We start from the raw sequence: 19987 nt of genomic DNA, 5'->3' as shown, positions 1-19987 counted from the left end.
GAGTGGCTCTGGTCGCAACATGGCGATGCCCAGGATGGGCAGAGCATCGCCCCCTGGTGGGCAGAGCGTAGCCCCTGGTGGGCGTGCCGGGTGGATCCCGGTCAGGCGCATGCGGGAGTCTGTCTGACTGTCTCTCCCTGTTTCCAGCTTCAGAAAAATGAAAAAATGAAAAAAAAAAAAAAAGCTCAATTATAATAGCAAAGCGTACGGACTGATGGTTGGTTCTCCATGTCACTCCTTTTGGGCCACCAGTAATGACAGTCCTTAACGAAGGGTTCCCAATGGGCCTTGGCGCTAGAGCTCTCCAGCAGCTGATGAAGGTTCGCAGGGACTCTCCCCAAGTGTGTGGAGCCCCACGTTTTGGCAGGGACGGTGCGGGGTGCCCACGGTGGCAGCCCTCACCCTTAAGGACTCTTAACTCTCCTTTCCTTCGCTTAGCACGTTCTCTGGCCTGTGCTGATCTTGCCCAAACAGGTGGGCAGGGTGGAGGGGGCAGCCCTGGCAGCCGGTGCGGCGAAGCCAAGGCAGGTAGACGCAGGTGACCTACAACCCCCAGACCTGCCTGTGAACCGCAGGGCCGATGTTCCGGTTTGGCCAAATCACTCCGCCTTCCTGCGTAGGGTTTTCTCTTCCGTGGGGTAGGGACGAGTCGGGGAGGACTCAGGGCTGTTGTATCCTGCGCTGCTTCTCCGAGCTGGAAGCTGAGGACAGCTCCATTATGGTTTTGTTTTTGTTTTTTGGTTTGGTCAAGGAAAGCTGCTAATCTAGATGGGAGTGGTTAGGACCTGGGGGCTAAAATTGCTCTGCGTAATAAAGGCGCAAGGATTTTCAGGGTTTGCTTGAAGCCGGATGGAAAACTTTTATTTTTTGTTTTTTTGGGCAGGGGTAGGGAGGCAGTGGGCCCTGGTCTCAGGCGGGAGACCTGAGGAGCTTTCACTCCTCGGCAGGGAAGGCGTGGGCAGGGAGCGCTGATGTCTCCTCCATTTTAATAGTTTCCCCGTTGGTGTCACAGCCCTCGCCCTGTGGAGACCTTCCCTTGCAGTGCTGTGCTTGCCCGTCTCCACCACGGGTGGAGATGAGTAGAGAGAGGAGGAAGATGGTGAGGACCAGCACGTGACAAGGAATACTGGGAAAGTTGCAAGCATCCCTGCAGGGTCCTTGAAATGACTAAGGAGAGTCCTGGGCTCACTACAGCTGGGTGAGTCAGGGTCTGACATTGGCACCTGAGTGTGAAATGACAGTGCCCTTTAGGACCATGCAGCTGCCAGGGACACTGTCTGCTGAGCAGGGTGGGAGGGGGGTTAAAGGAGAGAGCACCCCATGAAGTGAGGAAAGACATCGTCTTCCTGAAGATAGAACATTTTAAAAAGAGAAGGCACATTTGAATGCAACACCGACCCCAATGTGAGAATAATGACACGGAAGTCGTGAGCTAGCTATATGGTAGGTAGGTTCCTCTCTGCACGAATTCAGTTCTGATAGTTAAAATATAATTTGGATGTTAGAGATAGACTCCTTTTTCTTCTTTTTTTGGGGGGAAAGGCAGGGAGAGTTAGAGACAGGAACATCGAGCTGTCCCTGTATGTGCCCTGACCAGGGAATCAAAATGGCAACCTCCACGCCCCAGGACGTCGCTCCAACCAGCCGAGCTATCTGGCCAGGGCCTAATTCTTAAAATTTATTGATAGAGAGAGAGGAAGGGAGAGCGAGGGGAGGGGGGAAGGGAGGCACTCATTTGTTGTTCTACTCAGTCCTGCATTCATTGGTTGCTTCCTGTGTGTGCTCCGGACCGGGAATCCAACCCGCAACCTTGTCATTTCAGGATGACACTCTTAACGGACTGAGCTGACTGGCTCAGTTTAAAAAAATGACCCAAACGTACCATCGTAAGATGTGGGAATTTATGATCCCACGGTAACAGCCTCCGGCCTAGGTAGCAGGAACAGGAAGCAGCGCTGGTCACAGAGCTTGGCAGAGATTGTGGATAGCTACGAAAAAAGGGAAGTGCTCATGTCGCGAAGGAGTGGGAAGTAGGACGAGCGGGGTATAACCGGACCCCTGACTCAGACCGTGGTTTTCCACCGCTGGTCCAGAACCGTCCGCGAAAGAGTTAACCGCCCCCTGCTGCGCGAAGATCGCGGAGTCTTACAGCTTTCTGGCAGACTCTGCGCTGGGCCGAGGACCGGCAGTCGGAAAACACTGACTTAGATCGTCTTCCCTCGTGGTCGTTACGGCCCAGAGAAGGATGTGCTAGCGTGTGCGCTCCTGGGGGGGGGGGGGGGGGGGCTATAGAATCAGAGGAACTCGCACAGAGTCACGGCCTCGACGTGGCTGAGCTGGCGTGGAGACCGACCCACGTCCCGATGCAGGTTCTTTCCACCCTTCCAAGCTGCCGCGTGGGCCCGGAAGGAAACCAGCACTTCGCACCCGGCCTTGTTCCACTTTCTTAGAAACCTTAATCGTTTCTCTTCCGGAGAACGTGGGCAGAACGCTTCCAGCGGGACTTGATGAGATAGCGCAGGTGACCGGGATGCGGGGAAGGGTTACGCAGCCTGCGTATGCTGCGGAGTGGACGTGATGCTTTCCTGGACTGTCTGACGTCTCATGCCTCACAGGGGACCCGCCACCTTCCGTAGTGGGGGCAGGGGTGGTTACAGCGATGCTGGCGCGTTTCCGTCAGCGGTCCCTGCGTGCAGCACGCGCCTCGCGTGCTATGTCCTGGGGCTCTCTCGTGTTCCGAACTCACGGTGGGGGTTTTCTCAAACTCCCCCATTCTTGTTTAGTTTTTAGCTTTCTTTTTTCTTTCCAGGCAGGGGGGCGGGGCGAGCTGGTGCAGTTTCACCTCGAGGTGTTAGGATTCTCTTTCACACCGGTTTACCGTGACCTTCAAGCATTTTCAGTATTGTAAGTTTCTCCTTTGGTAAAAAAACACATTAAAAAAAAAATGTAGTGCCCAGTAAGCTGGAGCTTTATTTTACCGAATTAGTTTAAAATACGAGCAGCTTGGAGAGCCCGAGCCCCCAGCGTCGGCTGAGTGGACCCAGTGTGCGAGCGGCTGTTCTCTGCTCATGGTGGTGGGTTTGGGGGTGCACACTCTGGAGGGCCAGGGGTGCTTCTGAGCGAGCCCTTCAGGCTGCAGAGCCGCTCAATGGGGCACCCAGTCCCCAGGGTGGAAAATGTCTGATGGGGACGATCACGACTGCCTTCACTGGCCGTTGTCACGGCAGCTGCCCCTGCAGACAGCGGAGGAGCCCGAGGGTCGCTGTGAGCGGCAGCCACCCACAAAAACCACACACATGGCATTTTACTCAAAACTTTAAAAAGTTCTTTGTGATGCAAAAGTGGTGGAATTTTGGGTACTTTCTGTAAATCGAAATCTCTAGGGGGGTTTCCAACTTTCTCGGCGATTGCTAACAGACGATCAGTATAAGGAAGAGGACGGCAGTGTCTGCCAGTCAACATCTCCTGCGGTGGGATTTTCACGCGGAGAAAGCCGCCCCGACCCAGAGGACGGTGCAGTTCAACAGAGGTGTTTGTGAGAGGTTTGCAGTTCTAAGACAGAGACTTTCAGGAGCTCAGCTTTGCCACTGAGTTTTGGGTCTTGACAAAGGATTCACATGCAGTACTTGCTCATTTGAAGGTGTGTCCTCTTCTGAAAGAGTTTTGAGAAGCAAAGCAAATCAGTGTGTAGTGTTGGACAAAAGACAGTTCTGCGGAGAGCTGCCTGTGGAGGGAGGCCGGGGTCCGTTCCCACGGCCCTGTCCGGGGAGGGGACCACAGGCAGGCACCATTTCTGCATGGCGGCGCCGTGTCTGAGACCCTGGTTCATGCCGGAGCCCAGTCCTTGGGCGAGTCGCTGCCTCAGGCTGTTTCTCATCTTGTTTCCCTCGGGGGCATGGTGGCTAGAGCTACCCCAGGGGCCTTCAGCGGGACTCTTGTTATTCTGCTTATGTAAGGGAGACTTTTATTGTCACATATAATTTAGGCCTTCTTTCAGGCACATTGTTTTTAAAATCTGTAAGAACATTATTGTAGCAGAAGCCGCTCTAGCACGGCAAGCATGCAGTTCTGCCCCTTGTATTCAGTATTTTGGAATTTCTGTGTGTGCAGAAGGCAGACCAGAGTCACACAGTCAGCTGTGAGGTGGCTGCAGGCACACCCACATCCCTGCACCCCGCCAGGGTCGTGTGCCCGTCTCCCTGCGCTCCCTGCACCCCGCCAGGGTCGTGTGCCCGTCTCACTGCGCTCCCTGCGCTCCCTGCACTCCGCCAGGGTCGTGTGCCTGTCTCCCTGCGCTCCCTGCACCCCGCCAGGGTCGTGTGCCCGTCTCACTGCGCTCCCTGCACTCCGCCAGGGTCGTGTGCCCGTCTCCCTGCACTCCCTGCACTCCGCCAGGGTCGTGGGCCCGTCTCCCTGCGCTCCCTGCACTCCGCCAGGGTCGTGTGCCCGTCTCACTGCGCTCCCCGAGCCGCCCCCCCCCCCCAGCGGCTTGCTTTCCTGCGACGGTCGTTGGTGGTGGGTGGTCGTGGTCCGAAGCAAACGCGGTGTCCTTGGGGTACGCCCGGGTCAGATGCTCTGGCTCTTTCTCATACTGCCCGAGGCAGACTCTCCACAGCAGGGGGGTGCCGAGACCTGGGCCGAGTGTTTGATGCGTTAACCCCTGGGTTTGCCGCGAACACGTGGCTCAGTCCCCGCTGGCATGGAAGCAAAGCCGTGTTGGGTCCGCCACGCGCGGGCCGGTGCCCACAGACAGATGGGTGCTCTGTGACACTGAGATGGGGTGCCAGGGCAGCCTCCCTAGCGTGAAGCCAGGCCACTCTTTTCTAGGACGACCAACCAAACAGGAACTGGATGAGTGGAGAACAACAAATCAGGAATGTGAACTTGCTAATTGAACATGTTTAGCGGAATCAGACTTTTAAAGAAGAGTTAGTTGTGTCTGTGTGCGCATGTGTGGTGGGGACAGCTAGAACTCTGAGAAAGCCACACAGGACGGAAGGTCACAGCGTTCGGCTTCGGCAAACCCTGGAAGCGTTATCTGCAGGGACACGGGTTTATCATGACACGATTTTAGGGACAGACGCAGACAGGGGCAAGACACTCTCAGTGTGGGAAACGTGGACCAGAGCTTCCCAGCCCTTTGAGTCAACAGGTGATTTAGTTCAAGGAAGCTGGCAAAGCCGTGAATTTGCAGTGGGGCTCGAGCAGACCTTGAAAACGGATACTCCAAGCCCAAAAAGGCTTTCTTGCACGGTCACAATGTGCTCCCACGTTTGCTGCTCAGCCCGTACCCCTGATTCTCCATTGGGCAGGCAACAGCAGGTGTCCCTGCAGTAGAGGCGTCGGGCGGACAGGTGTGGAGAAGGGTGCCCTCACGGCATCATGCCCACGGGAGTCTGGAGTTCACGACCCGGGGGACGAAGCACAGAGCCCCGAGTTGTGCTGGGCAGCATTAGGGTCAAAGGGAGACCTGGGGACAAGCAAGTCCTCAGGGTTCGACGTGACGGCCGTGTTGTTTGCTCACGAGCACACATCTGTCTCGGGCTTGCCCGCCTGTGGCAAGCTCCCTGCAGATATGTGCGCCGGCAGGGAGAGGAGTCACATTTATAAAATCAAAGCATTGGTTGTGAAAGTCATCACTGAACTGGAATTTTATCCTCACCTAGTGCCCAGCGTCCGGGGCAATTATTTGCCAAAGCCCAGGGAGACCGGGTTGGGAAGAGGACCCCGGTGGGCAGGGCCCTGAGGAGGGGCAGGCCTTACTGCCTTCGATGGGAGCATCAGCTTTGTGAGACCGTCCCGTTTTGCAGACGGGCCCTGGCTACTGGTCATGAACGACAACCACTTCGAGGTGAAGCCCCTGCGAGGGAAGCCCCGCCACCTCACCAGGCTGTGCCGCTCGCTGTGCCCGTGAGGCCTGGGTGGCGGCCACGCACCTGGGAGGACGGAACAGGGCGCGAACACGCCCGGGCGTGGCTCAGGTTCCCCTCAGCGCTGGCACTGACTGGGTGCGCAGCTCTGAGCCCATCGGGCCCCAAACCAGCTGCGCCCCACATCGACCGCACAGACAACACGTGCCCAGAACAGCTGTCCACACACTGCGCGTCCCGACGAAAGCTACCAGGCGGCCACGGTCTGATCCTGCATTATTTATTCAGTATTTATTTTTATATAAGCATTTACAAACTCGACTCGTTTCGGAACTCTGCTTTCAATACATTTTACACTTTTTTTTTTTTGCAGAGAAATTCTCTTGTAAAATGGGACCCATGTACAAAACTAAGCAACAGATACAAAATTTCCTCTCACACTTTCCATCAACAGACATCACGTGATGGAAATAGAACCAGTACATGGCTCTTTCTCAAGAATAACACATCAGTGTTCAACTCTGAGTTCTAACTGGACTCGTCACATTTCATCTGCGTGTGGATTATATATAAATATCAACACTTGGTAGCTACCGTAGCACATGGGTGCAGATGAAGAAAAAGAAATCGGCTCTACTGCTTGGGCTAGATAATCTAGAGACAGTTCATTTATTTCTTGATCACATGACACTCAAACAATTCACCCAGGAGATGACATTGGCCAGCGGTGCTACACCTCTACCCCAGACACTGCATAAAAAGTTTCCTTTAGAAAATTCATTGACTTCACAGGCTAAAGTCTGAGCCTCTAACTGAGCTCCTATTCAAAGAAAGAGTTTAAATGATCAATTCCGAAGCTTAAAAGTATCTTCGTAACTAACGTTGCTTTTCTGACAACGCAGGCTGACTGGACACGTGGTAGACTGAGAGCTGTCACTATACGGGGCACTAACGCCACTAGCAGCGAGAAGCAGCATTGCCACAGGGTCACCGTGCAGTACAAATGCCCAGGGGCCTGATACCTCACTGTTGGTATGATTTTGGGAGCAGCAGCACTTGATTTTTAACCATTTATTACATTGTTATTTTAACACACCGGCTTCAGAGATGTGGACGCCCTCCGGGGCACGCAGGCGTTACAAATTTATGGTGATTGCATAATTCGTATTGCACTGTTTTATAAAAAAACACCAACAAAACAACACCAACATAAATACTGGCTATTCTAGTTTTAAATACAAAATACATGTCATATAGTTTTAAATCTATAATCTGGTTCAAGTGCAAATCAGGTGCTTTCTTTAGTCCTTCCAAAAAAGGCATCTTTAATATTTTCTTTTGGCACAAATGAAATTTCATCATGCCAACAATTCTAATTACAATACATATATCCAGACCTGTAGAGTAGCAACCATATACATACAGTATAAAACCGAGTATTTACAAATGTACTAAAAGCATAAATGCAACCGGCACGGGCGAGTCAGAACTAATTAGCCACACCCACAGCTAATGATGGTGAGACAGGGTCAATATGCCTCCTTGCTTTCCCCTGCTTACGCTGGCTGCTGCGGATTGACATTCATGTGGGGAGGGTGTCCTAGAAGGCCGATTCTCTGTTTCTGCTTCCTTTGTTCTGTCATCTGGAAAGTTAAAAAGTTTCATCATTAGCCCAGACACTTCCTGTACGTCAGATCGTACACTGAACCATAGATTTACCTCTGTGGTTATGGTTTATACTGAAACCCACTTTCTACAGAATAGTGTACACACACACGCATATACAGAGAGCTTCAAAAAGAGCACCTTCCCTGGCAGAGTGGGGAATTCAGTGACCTCGTCATGCAGCGTGACATTCAGGGGTGTCCGCCTGACGCTCGTTGTTTCATAAAGAAACAACAAACGCACAGGGTCCTTGACTGTTTCCCGGAGCCAGCTCCAAATGACGTCAAGGCTCCCTGGCACATGGTGGCTTTCTGCTGTAGGGACAACACAGCAGCCTCTCAAGAAGGGCAGTGTGTCGACAGCCCCCAGGTCTGGGAGGAGGAACGGGTCCCGGCCCGCAGGGTATCCGAGTCCTGCTCCACGGGCTCTCGGGGAGTTTGGTTTGAGAGAAAACAAAGACGAAGCCCGTCTCAGGAAGACGAGGGGTGGCCTCTCACATCTCCCTGGGGATCCAGAGTGATCAATCACAGACCACACTCTGGCCACCACCACGGATACCGAGGCTCGTTTATGGTCAGGAAAGAACACTTCCTAAAAGCGGCCAATGAAAGCAGAACAAGAGGCTGTCCTGTCATTTGCCCACTGAACGGAATCGGTTCCGCCCCGGCTCTGACGCGGGGACCCGGGTGTTTACGTCCACAAGAGTAAGGAGGCTCTACGGAGTATGCACTAGGTTAAGGTGTCCGCAAGTGGTCTGGTTTAAGATCCTGCTCCTAGATTTCTTGGTTTTCTCAAATCAGAGAGGAATTGGGGTGGGGCAGCACAAAGAATGTGGGCTTTGGGGTCGGGCAGACCTGTTTCCTCACGGTGTGATGTCACTGAAATCTTTTCAGTCTGTTTCTTCCTTCACACAGTCAGGCAGCCCTCTCACAGGTGGACGGTGAGAGGGTGTGTGTAGATTTCTTAGGACAGGCTCTGTCTGTCACATGGTTGATGCTTAAACCTTAGTTGTTGCTTGGACTAGTTTTTGGAACCAAATATCCCGAGAAAACATAAAATAAGAACTTAGGTTTGACTTCACAGCAGGCATTTTTTCTTATAGAAAACATAGCAGTTTTCCTTTCCAATCAAAATACTATATTTAGGTTTCTGCAAAATGCCTTCAGTTATCATTGAGAAGTTTCCCAAGGAGTCAGTATTTCCAAAAGGCGGCTTTTTGTCAAGGACTGAATTAGGTATTCCAGCTAGCCTCTGAAGTGTCCTCAGACAAGGGACATGTCTTCAAGGGCAGTGCTGCACACGAGTACACTTCACAGGTTGAGCCGGGGAAGGAAAACCAGACGAGACATGTGGAGCAAGTTCACAACCGGCCCCCGGGCACACCCTGCTTTACTGAGCTTCGCAGGTATTGTGTGCTCTTTACAGACTGAAGGCAAGGCTCGCCACCAGCACAAGGGTTACAACTCTTCACTGCGGTGGCCTGGCACCCGGAACCGGCCAGGCAGTGTGCCTGAGACACGCCTGAGTGATGCTGCCGGTGCCCCGTCTGACTGCCCTGTACCGAGGTCAGACTGCACCCCGCGGCTAGGGACCTGCCAGGTAACCTGGAGGGGGAATCGGGTTACAACTTCCTTTAGAAACCTCAAGCGTTCTAGTGGATTGAGGAGTCTTGGCGAGCTTCACCCCAGTCGAAGGGACTAGACTCAAAGCTTCCATTCAAAGCTGCTGAGATCTGTCCACCGCCAGTCGGCTGTGAAAGCTTTTCCTGCCATCTGCAGTAACCACCTGTTCTCGAGATGACTTCATGTGCGCCTGTCTGCACGCCTCTGTGTTGTATCAGCTTTGCTCGACCTGCCCGTGGGCTGCTCAGTCACTCTCTTCTACGTACAAGACCCTAAGAACTGTGTCCGCCCTAGCACACACGTCTTCACCAATGGCCCGCTCCCTTCCGCCCTGCGCGTCACCGCCCTCGCAGGGGCCCCGCCCTCTTCCCCCAGGTGCGTTCTTCTCAGATGCCGACCCCCCACCCCCGCTCCCTGCTGTAGGTCAGCCCCAAGTCTCTGCTCAGACCGTCACGTCCCTGGTATTTTCAAGTGCCTTACACACAGCCATCCGATGTCCTGGGCAGCGGTTCTTCACCTTTGGCACGCACCAGAGCCTCCCCGAAGGTTTGTGTAGGACGCGAGCAGAGGCCCCGGGCAGGCGCGGTCTGGCACTGCCAGCGTGTGCCCAGGTGGTGCCGCTGGCTGGGGACCACATGCTCTGGGCGGCCGTGTCCTTGTGTCCTCCCCTGCAGGTCAGTGTCGCTGGGGCTCAGTGTTCATACACTTGAGCGCTTTAAAAATGATGTTTTGGGTACATCTTTTTTCCTTTTTTTTTTTTAATGAAACAGTCTTGGGAGATGATTTCTGTTGTTGAGTGTGTAGCAGGCACACAGATTTGACTCCATTCTGATCTGAGCAACTGCGGTCCTTTAAACAGACTGGCTATTATTTAAGTGACTATAAATAAGAAGGAACAGGACAACTGCTGCAGTATCTGGCCCTCTTGGCAGCCTCTTGGGTCCCATGACGACCTGAAGGAAACCCCCACGGAGTAGATCGGGCCTGCGGGAAGCCAGCCCCCGCCCTGCTGGCCGGTTAGGCCTCCCTGGCCCAGGCGTGCAAATTCTAACTTAACTGCTGGCTTCCTCAGCTCCACTGTCCCTACCTCGCTACCTGCACGACACACAGCACACATCTCTTATCTGAGGCACTGCTGGGATCTCCACCCGTCGCCATTACCTGCATGAAAATAAAGGGAGACAGTGACCCAAGTCTGCCCTGGGCGTAGCCTCACACTGGACTCTCCGGACAGCTGGGACAGACTGACCGGCTAAAACTACCCATCAGATTCAGAGCGAAGGTAACTAACTATATTCAAAATTCTAACACTGAAAAATCTGTTTTGAATGGTGCGAAAAGTCCCATCTATAGCAGAGACACTGGAATCCCTCAGACTCCCCGAGTCGCTGGGGGTGAGCAGCGGGAGCTGGGCTCCGCCCTCTGTCCACGCAGAGACCCGCGTGCGGTCGGCGCTCCTCCTGCCAATCCTTCGGCACGGAGGCCCCGCCTGCCGCAGCCTGACCAGCGTGACACAGCCACCTGCCGGGTCCCCAGTGGGGCACTCGGGGTGACGTGCATGAGTCAGGTGTCGGCCGCCGGGTTGGCCAGCGACAGAAGCCGGCAGGAAGGAGGGTCCGTCCGTAGCTCCCGACAACCAGTCTGGGTCACAGCACACCTGGTGGCCTTTGAAAAGCCACTCTCGCGTCATGGTGAGCCATGGAAACTCCGGAAAGGAGAATTACCTCGACAGACCACGAAGTCCCTGCTCATCACAAGGAGCTGGAAATACCGAACAAAACCGAAGCGCCTCTGGGCACGGCCGGGCTGTCTCACGTAAATGGACAGTGTTCACGCCCCGAGTCTCCTCTGTCTCGGGGTGGGCTCTTTCCCAGGCTCTGACGCTGGCTCTCGTCACCTGCTCTGGGGAGGCCTCTGTGGCCACTCCCGGGACCCTGTCCCTCCAGAGCAGTCTGTCCGTGCCTGTTAAGTACTCACCATGTCGAGTCACACCTAATGTTTACTGGTTTGTCTCCCCTTCTAGACTTAGTTCCTTGAAGAAAGAGATGGAGTTCTGTTCATCTCTGCAGCCCCTGGCCCTGGCCCGGCCTGGCCCGCAGCGTGTCATAAACAGTGGTTCACAGACTGAACTGGACAGACCAGGACATAGTCATCCGTCCCGAGCCGGCCGTGCCCTCACGCCGCCTGCTTCCCTGGGTGCCCTGCTGCCTCCTCGGCCTGCTCGGAGTCCCCGCCCTCGGGACTGGGACACTCCATGCCCACACAGGACCAACCGCCTCCTGCTCCGTGCTCAGGACACTCAGCTTGTGCCCCGGGCCCGAGGGCTCACCCTGCCGCCTCACGCTGGAGGCCATCTTCCTCGCTGGACGGTGGGACCCTGCGGGCCAGGTGCTCCTGAGGTTCTCTTCCACGGTCCAGTCCCGTGCACGGAACAGGCATGTAGGGTAGCCGTTCCATTTCCAGCTCTGGGCATTTGTTCTTGCCCTCCGCTGGCTATTCCTGCCTGCCCTCCGCGGGGCTAACGAGACAGTCCTCTTGCACGAGAGATGCCAGAGGCTGTGACGTGCTCATGGGGTCTGAACTTCCGAGCGCTTCTTGCATTCCTAACAGTCAAGGTCACCGTCCTCTCAGAAGCCGGTCACATTTTCAAGAAAGGGACCCCTCCTCTCGGCATCTGCTCTTCTCCATTATGAGGGAAACAGGCTAACAGGTTTGAGTTCTGACATCAGCTCTCCTCAGAATGAGGATGTTGGAGAATCACATTTAGTATTCAGAGTCTCGTGGGAGGGAGACTTCGAGACGAGAAGCATCATTAAGGAACGTGCAGGATAGTGACTCCAGGCAAGCAGCCCTCAGCAATCACAGGAACAGACGCCACGACCCAGGTGTTTGCTAATATCCTGGACGAGAACCTTCCTGCTCACAGCCACCCAAGTCAACAGCAGCGAAGATGAAAACCGAAGATGCTCACTGAAGCTGTCATTGTTCCATCCTGCTCATTTCTGCACCAGAAGAGCTGAAAAGAATATCTAAGTGATGAAGCAATTTTTGTATTTTCCAGCCTTTTTTTTTTTTTTTAAACCAGTGAATGGTATTCTTTCATAGCTGTTAAAAAAAATCTATCAGAGTGCCTCGCTTATTAATCACTCGTGAGGCTTTATTTTTTGATGCAGGATTCTCCGTCGGAGGGCAGGGAGTCTCAGGGACTGTTCGCCAGTGGCTGTCGGCCGTAACGCCTGGTTCTTAGTGCAGAGCAGTGGCAGGTATTTGTGGTTGTTGACACCACATTTAATAAAATTCAGATCTTTTCAAGTATGTTGACTCAAGTGCATTAAAGGTTTGTTACATAATCAAAAGGAAATGTTGACTAGTTCCTTTCCAAAGCAACTTCCCCCAATAAATGCAGCTACGTCGAACATTTTCCATAATCCCGGGCACTTGGAAACCTAAACAGATCAATCCTGCTAAAGCCCCTCAACCATACATCACTGGTTTCCTCATTTCTTTTTAGCCTGTAGTAGCTTCCAAGAAAAAAAAAAGGTTCAATTTCAAATTCATTCACAGGGGAAAGGTTTTCTTAAGAGCAGTACCAGCTGCCAACTTTCAAACAGATGTAACAGGGGCTGAAACCGAGCAGTTGAAACCACACTGGTTTTAATGTCACCTGATGAACCTTAGTCCATGGGTAGTCAAGTTTACATATTTTGTTTAACCCCATATTTTGGCTTAAAAGAAACAATTCTGCCCTGGATTTGGGCACGCCCACTCTGTCCCAGGCTCAGTTGTGGACAGGGCAGTGAGCTTCCTCTGCAACGTTTAGGTGCAGGGTGTGAGTTCTGAACTTGAAGCCTCTTTTAGGAATAAGAGCCTAACCAACCAACCGTGGAGGGCCAGCAGGATACAGCCCTGTCCTTCAACCACGAGAGGAAAACAAGGGGAAACACATACAATGCAAAAAAAAGAGGAAACCAAGCCCCAAGAAGGGCGGACCCGGAGCCCAGCTCTGTCACCGGAAGCCTTCGGTGTACCTGAGCATCCTGGCGGGAAGGTGAGGGGCTCAGGGAAGGGCACCGCGGACCTGCCGCCTCCTGCTCCGGCCTGTGCTCAGCCCATCCGTCACCGGGCTCGACGTGCAAGGCGCAGCCAAGCAGCAGCGTCAGCCACTCGCAGCGAGCAGGTGGGCACAGAGGGCAGCCTGGCCGCAGCGGAGGCTCACGCGGTGTCCTGCCACCAGTGTGCCCAGCGCCAGCCTGTTTCAGACACGTCCAAAAACGGCACCGCCTGTCCCAGAGCCCGGCAGCCCCTCTCCTGAAGTCTGCGCTTGGCCAATTCTGTGACCTTTTCTGGCCTCTAATTTGAAACACCTGATTTAACTGAGCTGCTTGGAGCCACAGCTTGCTCCAAAGGGCGAACAAGGTAGCAGAAGCGTGGCTAGATGGGGGAAGAGGGTCGCCTTGCTCTGAGGGACACACACACACACACACGTGCCCAGGAGTCAGCTCAGTTCTACATGTCTTACAGCCGGGGCAAAATGTTCACAAGAGAATAAGGAGAGCAATCTAGTTAGATCATCATTAGTTTTACTTATTCGGGTTATTTCCGGCGGCTGCCAAGCTCAGCGCTGCAGACAGCCTTCAGACAGGAGGCCGCTGTTCTCACTGGGTGTTATTTGCATCTTAATGCATGTGCGAGAAGACAGCTCTAGGCTGGATGGTATCTTGGGGTCCGGTCTGGAATAATTCTGTTGCAGAAGAAATATAACTCAAAGTGCTCTGTCAGCCACCCCCAAGAGGAGCTTGGTCCAGACGGCATCTCCACTCACTTCAGGGGCCCCAGAGTAACAGGCCCCTTGTGGGCATGCCTGCAACTTACCCCAGGGCGGCCTGCCCGATACCCGCTGCTGTGCAAAGTGCACGGCCTCGCCTGCGGAGCTGATGGAGAAGCTCCCAGAACCCACACGGGACAGTGACCGCTGCCATGTCTGTCCAGGACTGTCCCCACATGGGGCAGTGACTGCTGCCATGTCTGTCTAGGACTGTCCCCACATGGGGCAGTGACCGCTGCCATGTCTGTCCAGGACTGTCCCCATCAGCCAGGGCAGAGCAGCTGCCTACCCCCCGGGCATAAATCCCTGACACGGCTGTGTCCCATCGCCAGGTCACCACCTGGCCACCGTGCCTGTCCACTTGCTGGCGGTCAGAAGGAGGAAAAAGAGGACACGGGTTGGTACAAACCCACCCCTCCCCCACTTCCAGGGGGAGCAGCTGGGTGTCCGTGGGCCGACCACGGAGCTCTGACAGCAGGGACGTGCCTGTGTGACCCGCTGTCCTCGCTCGGCCCGGGCACGTGCCTGGACCACAGCAGCCACCCAGTAAGGACTTGGCCAGCGTGTGAACCATGGCCGAGGCTTGTCCTGGTGCCGAGTGTAAGGACCTTGGGCAAGATGCCAAGGAACCTGAGGGCCGGGGAGCAACGCCCGGGACAGCGTGCACGTGCGGGGGGCGGGCAGAGCACCCCACCCCGTTCCCCACGCGGCCTCTGCAGCCTGTGGCCCGCTGGGCACTGTTCTCCCACCAGAGCCCGTCCTCAGCTCCTGAGCAATGTCACCAGCCTGTCCCGTGACAGCGCAGTGGAGGGACTGGTGGACGGTGTTTGTCCTGTGTCGCTCAGTCCCTTTTCTGTCCAGGGGACAGAAGCCTCAGCGTTTTGCCACGAGCACGACTGACTGTCCTCGTCAGGTGTGTGCGGAGGGCGTGTGTGTGCAGGCACGTGGGCAGACGGGGCTCCTTTCCTTACCTGGTCCTTCAGCTCCGACAGCTGGCCGGAGAGGTTGGTGACCAGCTTCATGGTGGACTCCAGCTTCTCCTGCAGGTTCCTCAGTTCGTTCTGCTCCCCCTCCGAGTCGCTGCTGACCAAGGACATGGCCCGCATCCGGGGGAACCAGTCCAGGTTTCTCTCCTAGAATCCGCGCGGCGGAGAAAAGGGGGGGGGGGTCACTTCCAGGGGTCGGGCCCAGAAAGACCACCACGTCCACCGCACCCTCGGGCCGATCTCAGGCTGCTCTGCGGGCCACAGGGGGGGTCACTTCCGGGGGTCGGGCCCAGAAAGACCACCTCCCCCACCACGCCCTCGGGCGATCTCAGGCTGGCTCTGCGAGCCGCAGAGCGGGGGTCACTTCCAGGGGTTGGGCCCAGAAAGACCACCACGTCCACCACGCCCTTGGGTGATCTCAGGCTGCTCTGCGGGCCGCAGGGCGGGGGGTCACTTCCAGGGGTCGGGCCCAGAAAGACCACCACGTCCACCACGCCCTTGGGTGATCTCAGGCTGCTCTGCGGGCCGCAGGGCGGGGGGTCACTTCCAGGGGTCCCAGAAAGACCACCACGTCCACCGCGCCCTCGGGCGATCTCAGGCTGCTCTGCGGGCCGCAGGGCGGGGGTCACTTCCAGGGGTCGGGCCCAGAAAGACCATCACGTCCACCACGCCCTCGGGCGATCTCAGGCTGCTCTGTGGGCCACAGGGGGGGGGTCACTTCCAGGGGTCCCAGAAAGACCACCACGTCCACCATGCCCTCGGGCGATCTCAGGCTGCTCTGCGGGCCACAGGGGGGGGTCACTTCCAGGGGTCCCAGAAAGACCACCACGTCCACCATGCCCTCGGGCGATCTCAGGCTGCTCTGCGGGCCACAGGGGGGGGGTCACTTCCAGGGGTCCCAGAAAGACCACCACGTCCACCACGCCCTCGGGCGATCTCAGGCTGCTCTGCGGGCCACAGGGGGGGGGGTCACTTCCAGGGGTCCCAGAAAGACCACCACGTCCACCATGCCCTCGGGCGATCTCAGGCTGCTCTGCGGGCCACAGGGGGGGGTCACTTCCGGGGGTCGGGCCCAGAAAGACCACCACGTCCACCACGCCCTCGGGCCGATCTCAGGCTGCTCTGCGGGCCACAGGGCGGGGGGGGGGGGGGGCGTTTCCTTAAACCATTCAGTAAATACCCTTCTAACTGAATACGCTGTCCTTTCTCAATTCTTAGAAGTCACTTTAAAACTGAATACAGGGTTCGAGAAGTAGGACTTGAAACAAGATCCCTAACCCTGACCTGAACACTGCCCCACAAAGCTCACCTTTGCCCGTCACAAGGCTTAGTTTTAAAATTGTTTCAAAATACAACAAAGTTGACTATTTTCATCACTTTTAGGTGCACAGCTTCTTGGTGTTACTGTGCTCACTGCTTTGTAGTCGTCCCCGCCCCCCACCTGTCTTCCCAACGGAAACTCCGCCATTAGAGACGAGCTCTCCGCCTGGCCTGTGGGGGCGCAGTGGATAAAGCGGCAACCTGGAACCTGAGGTCACTGGTTCGAAACCCTGCGCTTGTCCGGTCAAGGCACATATAAGAAACAACTACGGGGAGCTGATGCTCCCTGCTCCCCCCCCCAATCAATCAATAAAATCTTAAACAGATTAAACAGAGACTCTTCCTGGTGGCCGCCTCCTATCGGCTGTCTCCGACGCTGACCACTCTGGATACCTCTTTCTGTGCTGTACGTTCGAAAGCAGTCTGCTTAGAAAATCATTTGCAAACATCCTGGAAGTGAATGGAATTTTAAGGCCCTCGAATGTTCTTGATTCACTGTGTGTGTGTGTGTGCGTGTGTGTGTGCGTGTGTGTGTGCGTGTGGTGGCTGGGCGTGAAGAGGCTAGCATGGAGACAGGCTCCCCGCTCAGCCTCCCTCTCCAACATCACGGAGACCCGCCCTCCCTTGGCGCCCTCTTCCCGCCCGAAGTGGTCGCTGGGAGCCACCGGCTGGTCTCAGGAAGGTCCCCTCAGCCAGTCCCCGCCCCTCCCCTGCCCTCCCCTTTGTCCCCACGCCATGCTGACAGTCGACACCTGCAGACACTGTCCTCACTCCTGGGCAGCGAAGGAGCCAGCAGCGGGTGAGGGGGCTCCTCCCATCCAGGTCACTCCGCCCACACCCCACACGCCTTCCTCCTGAAAGGTGTGCCTCACGGGCGGTTCTGGCAGGTTCTGGGCCGAGAGGCAGGGGCGAACCCTGAGGGAAGCCCAGCCAGCACCAGAAGGGGGAACGTGACTCACTCCACCTCTGTCGTCACTTCTCACCCGGACCGACGACTGGATCTCATCAGGACTAATTCCAGGAGACAGTTTAATACGAGTCGTGCGGCTCGCTCCCTCCCGACACACATGCACACGTGTGTCTGTTCACGTGGTTATGGGGGGGATTTTTCCATGTGTAAGTATTTTCTGATAGTCAATATCTTCGGTTTGGGGGACACACTTCCTGCTAGTGTGGCCTGAAAACAGCCAGGGACACAAGTGGGCGGTGTGGCTGGACTCCTGGTGGACTTTCCTCACAAATGCGGGCGGCAGGTGGGCCCGGGGTTTGCCCACCTGTCATGTACAACATCCGGCATCAACACACTTAAAACTCCAGCAGACAGGTCTAAATATTAAAACACAACCGAGACGAGTAACAAGTAAACGGTGTTTTGACCTAAGGCAAGGCAGCACTATAAAATCCAAACGAGCTAGCTGGGAGACAGGGCAGGGCAGGCAGGCCCCACCGGCGACAACGGCCCCCGTAAGGCGCAGGGATGGCTGGTGGGTCGGCACTCGCTAGCCCGTGGGCAGGGCAGGAGCCCCTCAGCGCAGTGACGAGAGCCCACCAGACGCTCGATGCTCACCGGTGGACGTGGCCTGCCCGGACCCTCACACCAAATGCACGCTCAGCGCGCGGGCTGCGGGAGGAGGGACACGCTGAAGACGCCGCGATGACACGGCATTCCTGCGTGACCCGAGCTGAGCCTGTATGTTCATCAACTCCCCACCACTGAACAATCAGCAGGAGACCATGCACCAAAACTTCCCCTTTCAGAGGTGGCCAGCCTCAGTGTCACCAGCTGTGAGGCTGGCTTTCTGCTGCGTCCACCGTGGAACGCGGAGGTCAGATGTCTGAAGCGCTGAGCCCGGGACCAGCACGGAGAGGCGGCCGAGGCCCCAGCCTGGCTCCTGTCCCCCCCCCCAGTCCTCACCCGCCCCCTGGGAGGGGTCCCCAGTTCCAGGTCTGTGCAACTGTGGCAGGAATGGGCCTCACTGTTCAGCAGAGAGCTTGCCCAGGGGCAGGGGCTGGCAATTACCCACTCTCCCTGGGCCCACAGGGGCAGGACGGATGCCGCGGGCTGGCAGGTGAGCACAGAAGCCCAGAGCTCAGGGCCGGCCCAGCTCTCAGGGGCCTGGGTCCCCACAGAGACTGCGACACAGTCCTGTAGCTCCCCCCAGAGGAGGGGACAGGCCGAAAAGGAAAGACCCTCGGTCCCACTGAACTGTCGGACTGAGGAGCACACAGACCCGCGGCCTGGAGGGAACAGGACAGCATGTGGCAGGGAGCTCAGAGACCCAGTCCCCGAGTGTGCCACGCAGGACCGGAGCCCTGAGAGGGAAGGGAGCTGCTCCGGGGGTGGAGGGCTGTTCTCAAGGGAACCCTGAGAACCACCTGGCGGTGACTCACTGTAAACTGCTATTACCAAATATATTTTGAGAGGAGATATCTGACAGTTGTTTAGATTCAAATCAAAAGCAGAAGCCCCATTAGCTCTCTGGGAAGAAAACAGGAGAAACAGAGCACTGTCGGCAACCACCCAGGGAGCACTCCCATGCCCGCCCGGGGCTGGGGACAGAGCAGAGCCACAGGCATGTGGCCACGCCTCCCGGGACCTCGGAGAGGCCGCACAGCCTCGGGCCTGGGCAGAGCCCCTGCGGCCCAGGTGAGAGCAAACGAGGGCAGAGCAGAGCGGCACGCTGTCCGGCGGGCGGAGCGAGTGGGGCCAGAGTGAGCAGTGACGTCCACGACGGACTGGCTGGGTCCTCTCCCCGAAGGACGGTCAGCCCCCTGGCCACACGAGGGGCGAGCGCAAGGCCATCTGCACCAAGGGGGGCCCGGCTCAGACCGCGGAGTTCCCGAGAGGTGGGCCGGATCCGACCCACCGACAGGAGCGGGCAGAGGGACAGAGGACAGGAGCGGGCAGAGGGACAGAGGAGGGACAGCCCACCGACAGGAGCGGGCAGAGGGACAGAGGAGGGACAGTCCACCGACAGGAGTGGGCAGAGGAGGGACAGAGGAGGGACAGTCCACCGACAGGAGTGGGCAGAGGGACAGAGGACAGGAGCGGGCAGAGGGACAGAGGAGGGACAGCCCACCGACAGGAGCGGGCAGAGGGACAGAGGAGGGACAGCCCACCGACAGGAGTGGGCAGAGGGACAGAGGAGGGACAGCCCACCGACAGGAGTGGGCAGAGGAGGGACAGAGGAGGGACAGCCCACCGACAGGAGCGGGCAGAGGGACAGCCCACCGACAGGAGTGGGCAGAGGGACAGAGGAGGGACAGTCCACCGACAGGAGTGGGCAGAGGAGGGACAGAGGAGGGACAGCCCACCGACAGGAGCGGGCAGAGGGACAGCCCACCGACAGGAGTGGGCAGAGGGACAGAGGAGGGACAGTCCACCGACAGGAGTGGGCAGAGGAGGGACAGAGGAGGGACAGCCCACCGACAGGAGTGGGCAGAGGGACAGAGGAGGGACAGTCCACCGACAGGAGTGGGCAGAGGAGGGACAGAGGAGGGACAGTCCACCGACAGGAGTGGGCAGAGGAGGGACAGAGGAGGGACAGTCCACCGACAGGAGTGGGCAGAGGAGGGACAGAGGAGGGACAGCCCACCGACAGGAGTGGGCAGAGGGACAGAGGAGGGACAGTCCACCGACAGGAGTGGGCAGAGGGACAGAGGAGGGACAGCCCACCGACAGGAGCGGGCAGAGGGACA

The 19987-nt window shown here is 56.6% G+C and overlaps 1 protein-coding gene across 1 annotated transcript in view; it reads right to left on the bottom strand.

Moving 5' to 3' along the window:
- Positions 1–6145: 6145 nt before the first annotated feature.
- Positions 6146–19987, bottom strand: part of ITPR1 (inositol 1,4,5-trisphosphate receptor type 1) — a 307579-nt gene continuing 293737 nt past the window's right edge. The window contains exons 60-61 of the mRNA XM_066351689.1: positions 14954–15115; positions 6146–7513 (exon numbers count right to left, since the gene is read on the bottom strand). Of these exons, the coding sequence (XP_066207786.1) occupies positions 7427–7513; positions 14954–15115 (249 nt within the window). The 3' untranslated portion in view covers positions 6146–7426. The remainder of the gene's footprint in view (positions 7514–14953; positions 15116–19987) is intronic.

This window comes from Saccopteryx leptura, chromosome 10 (assembly GCF_036850995.1).
Source record: "Saccopteryx leptura isolate mSacLep1 chromosome 10, mSacLep1_pri_phased_curated, whole genome shotgun sequence".
NCBI classification, from domain to species: domain Eukaryota; kingdom Metazoa; phylum Chordata; class Mammalia; order Chiroptera; family Emballonuridae; genus Saccopteryx; species Saccopteryx leptura.
This window is presented reverse-complemented; position numbering and strand designations above follow the sequence as displayed.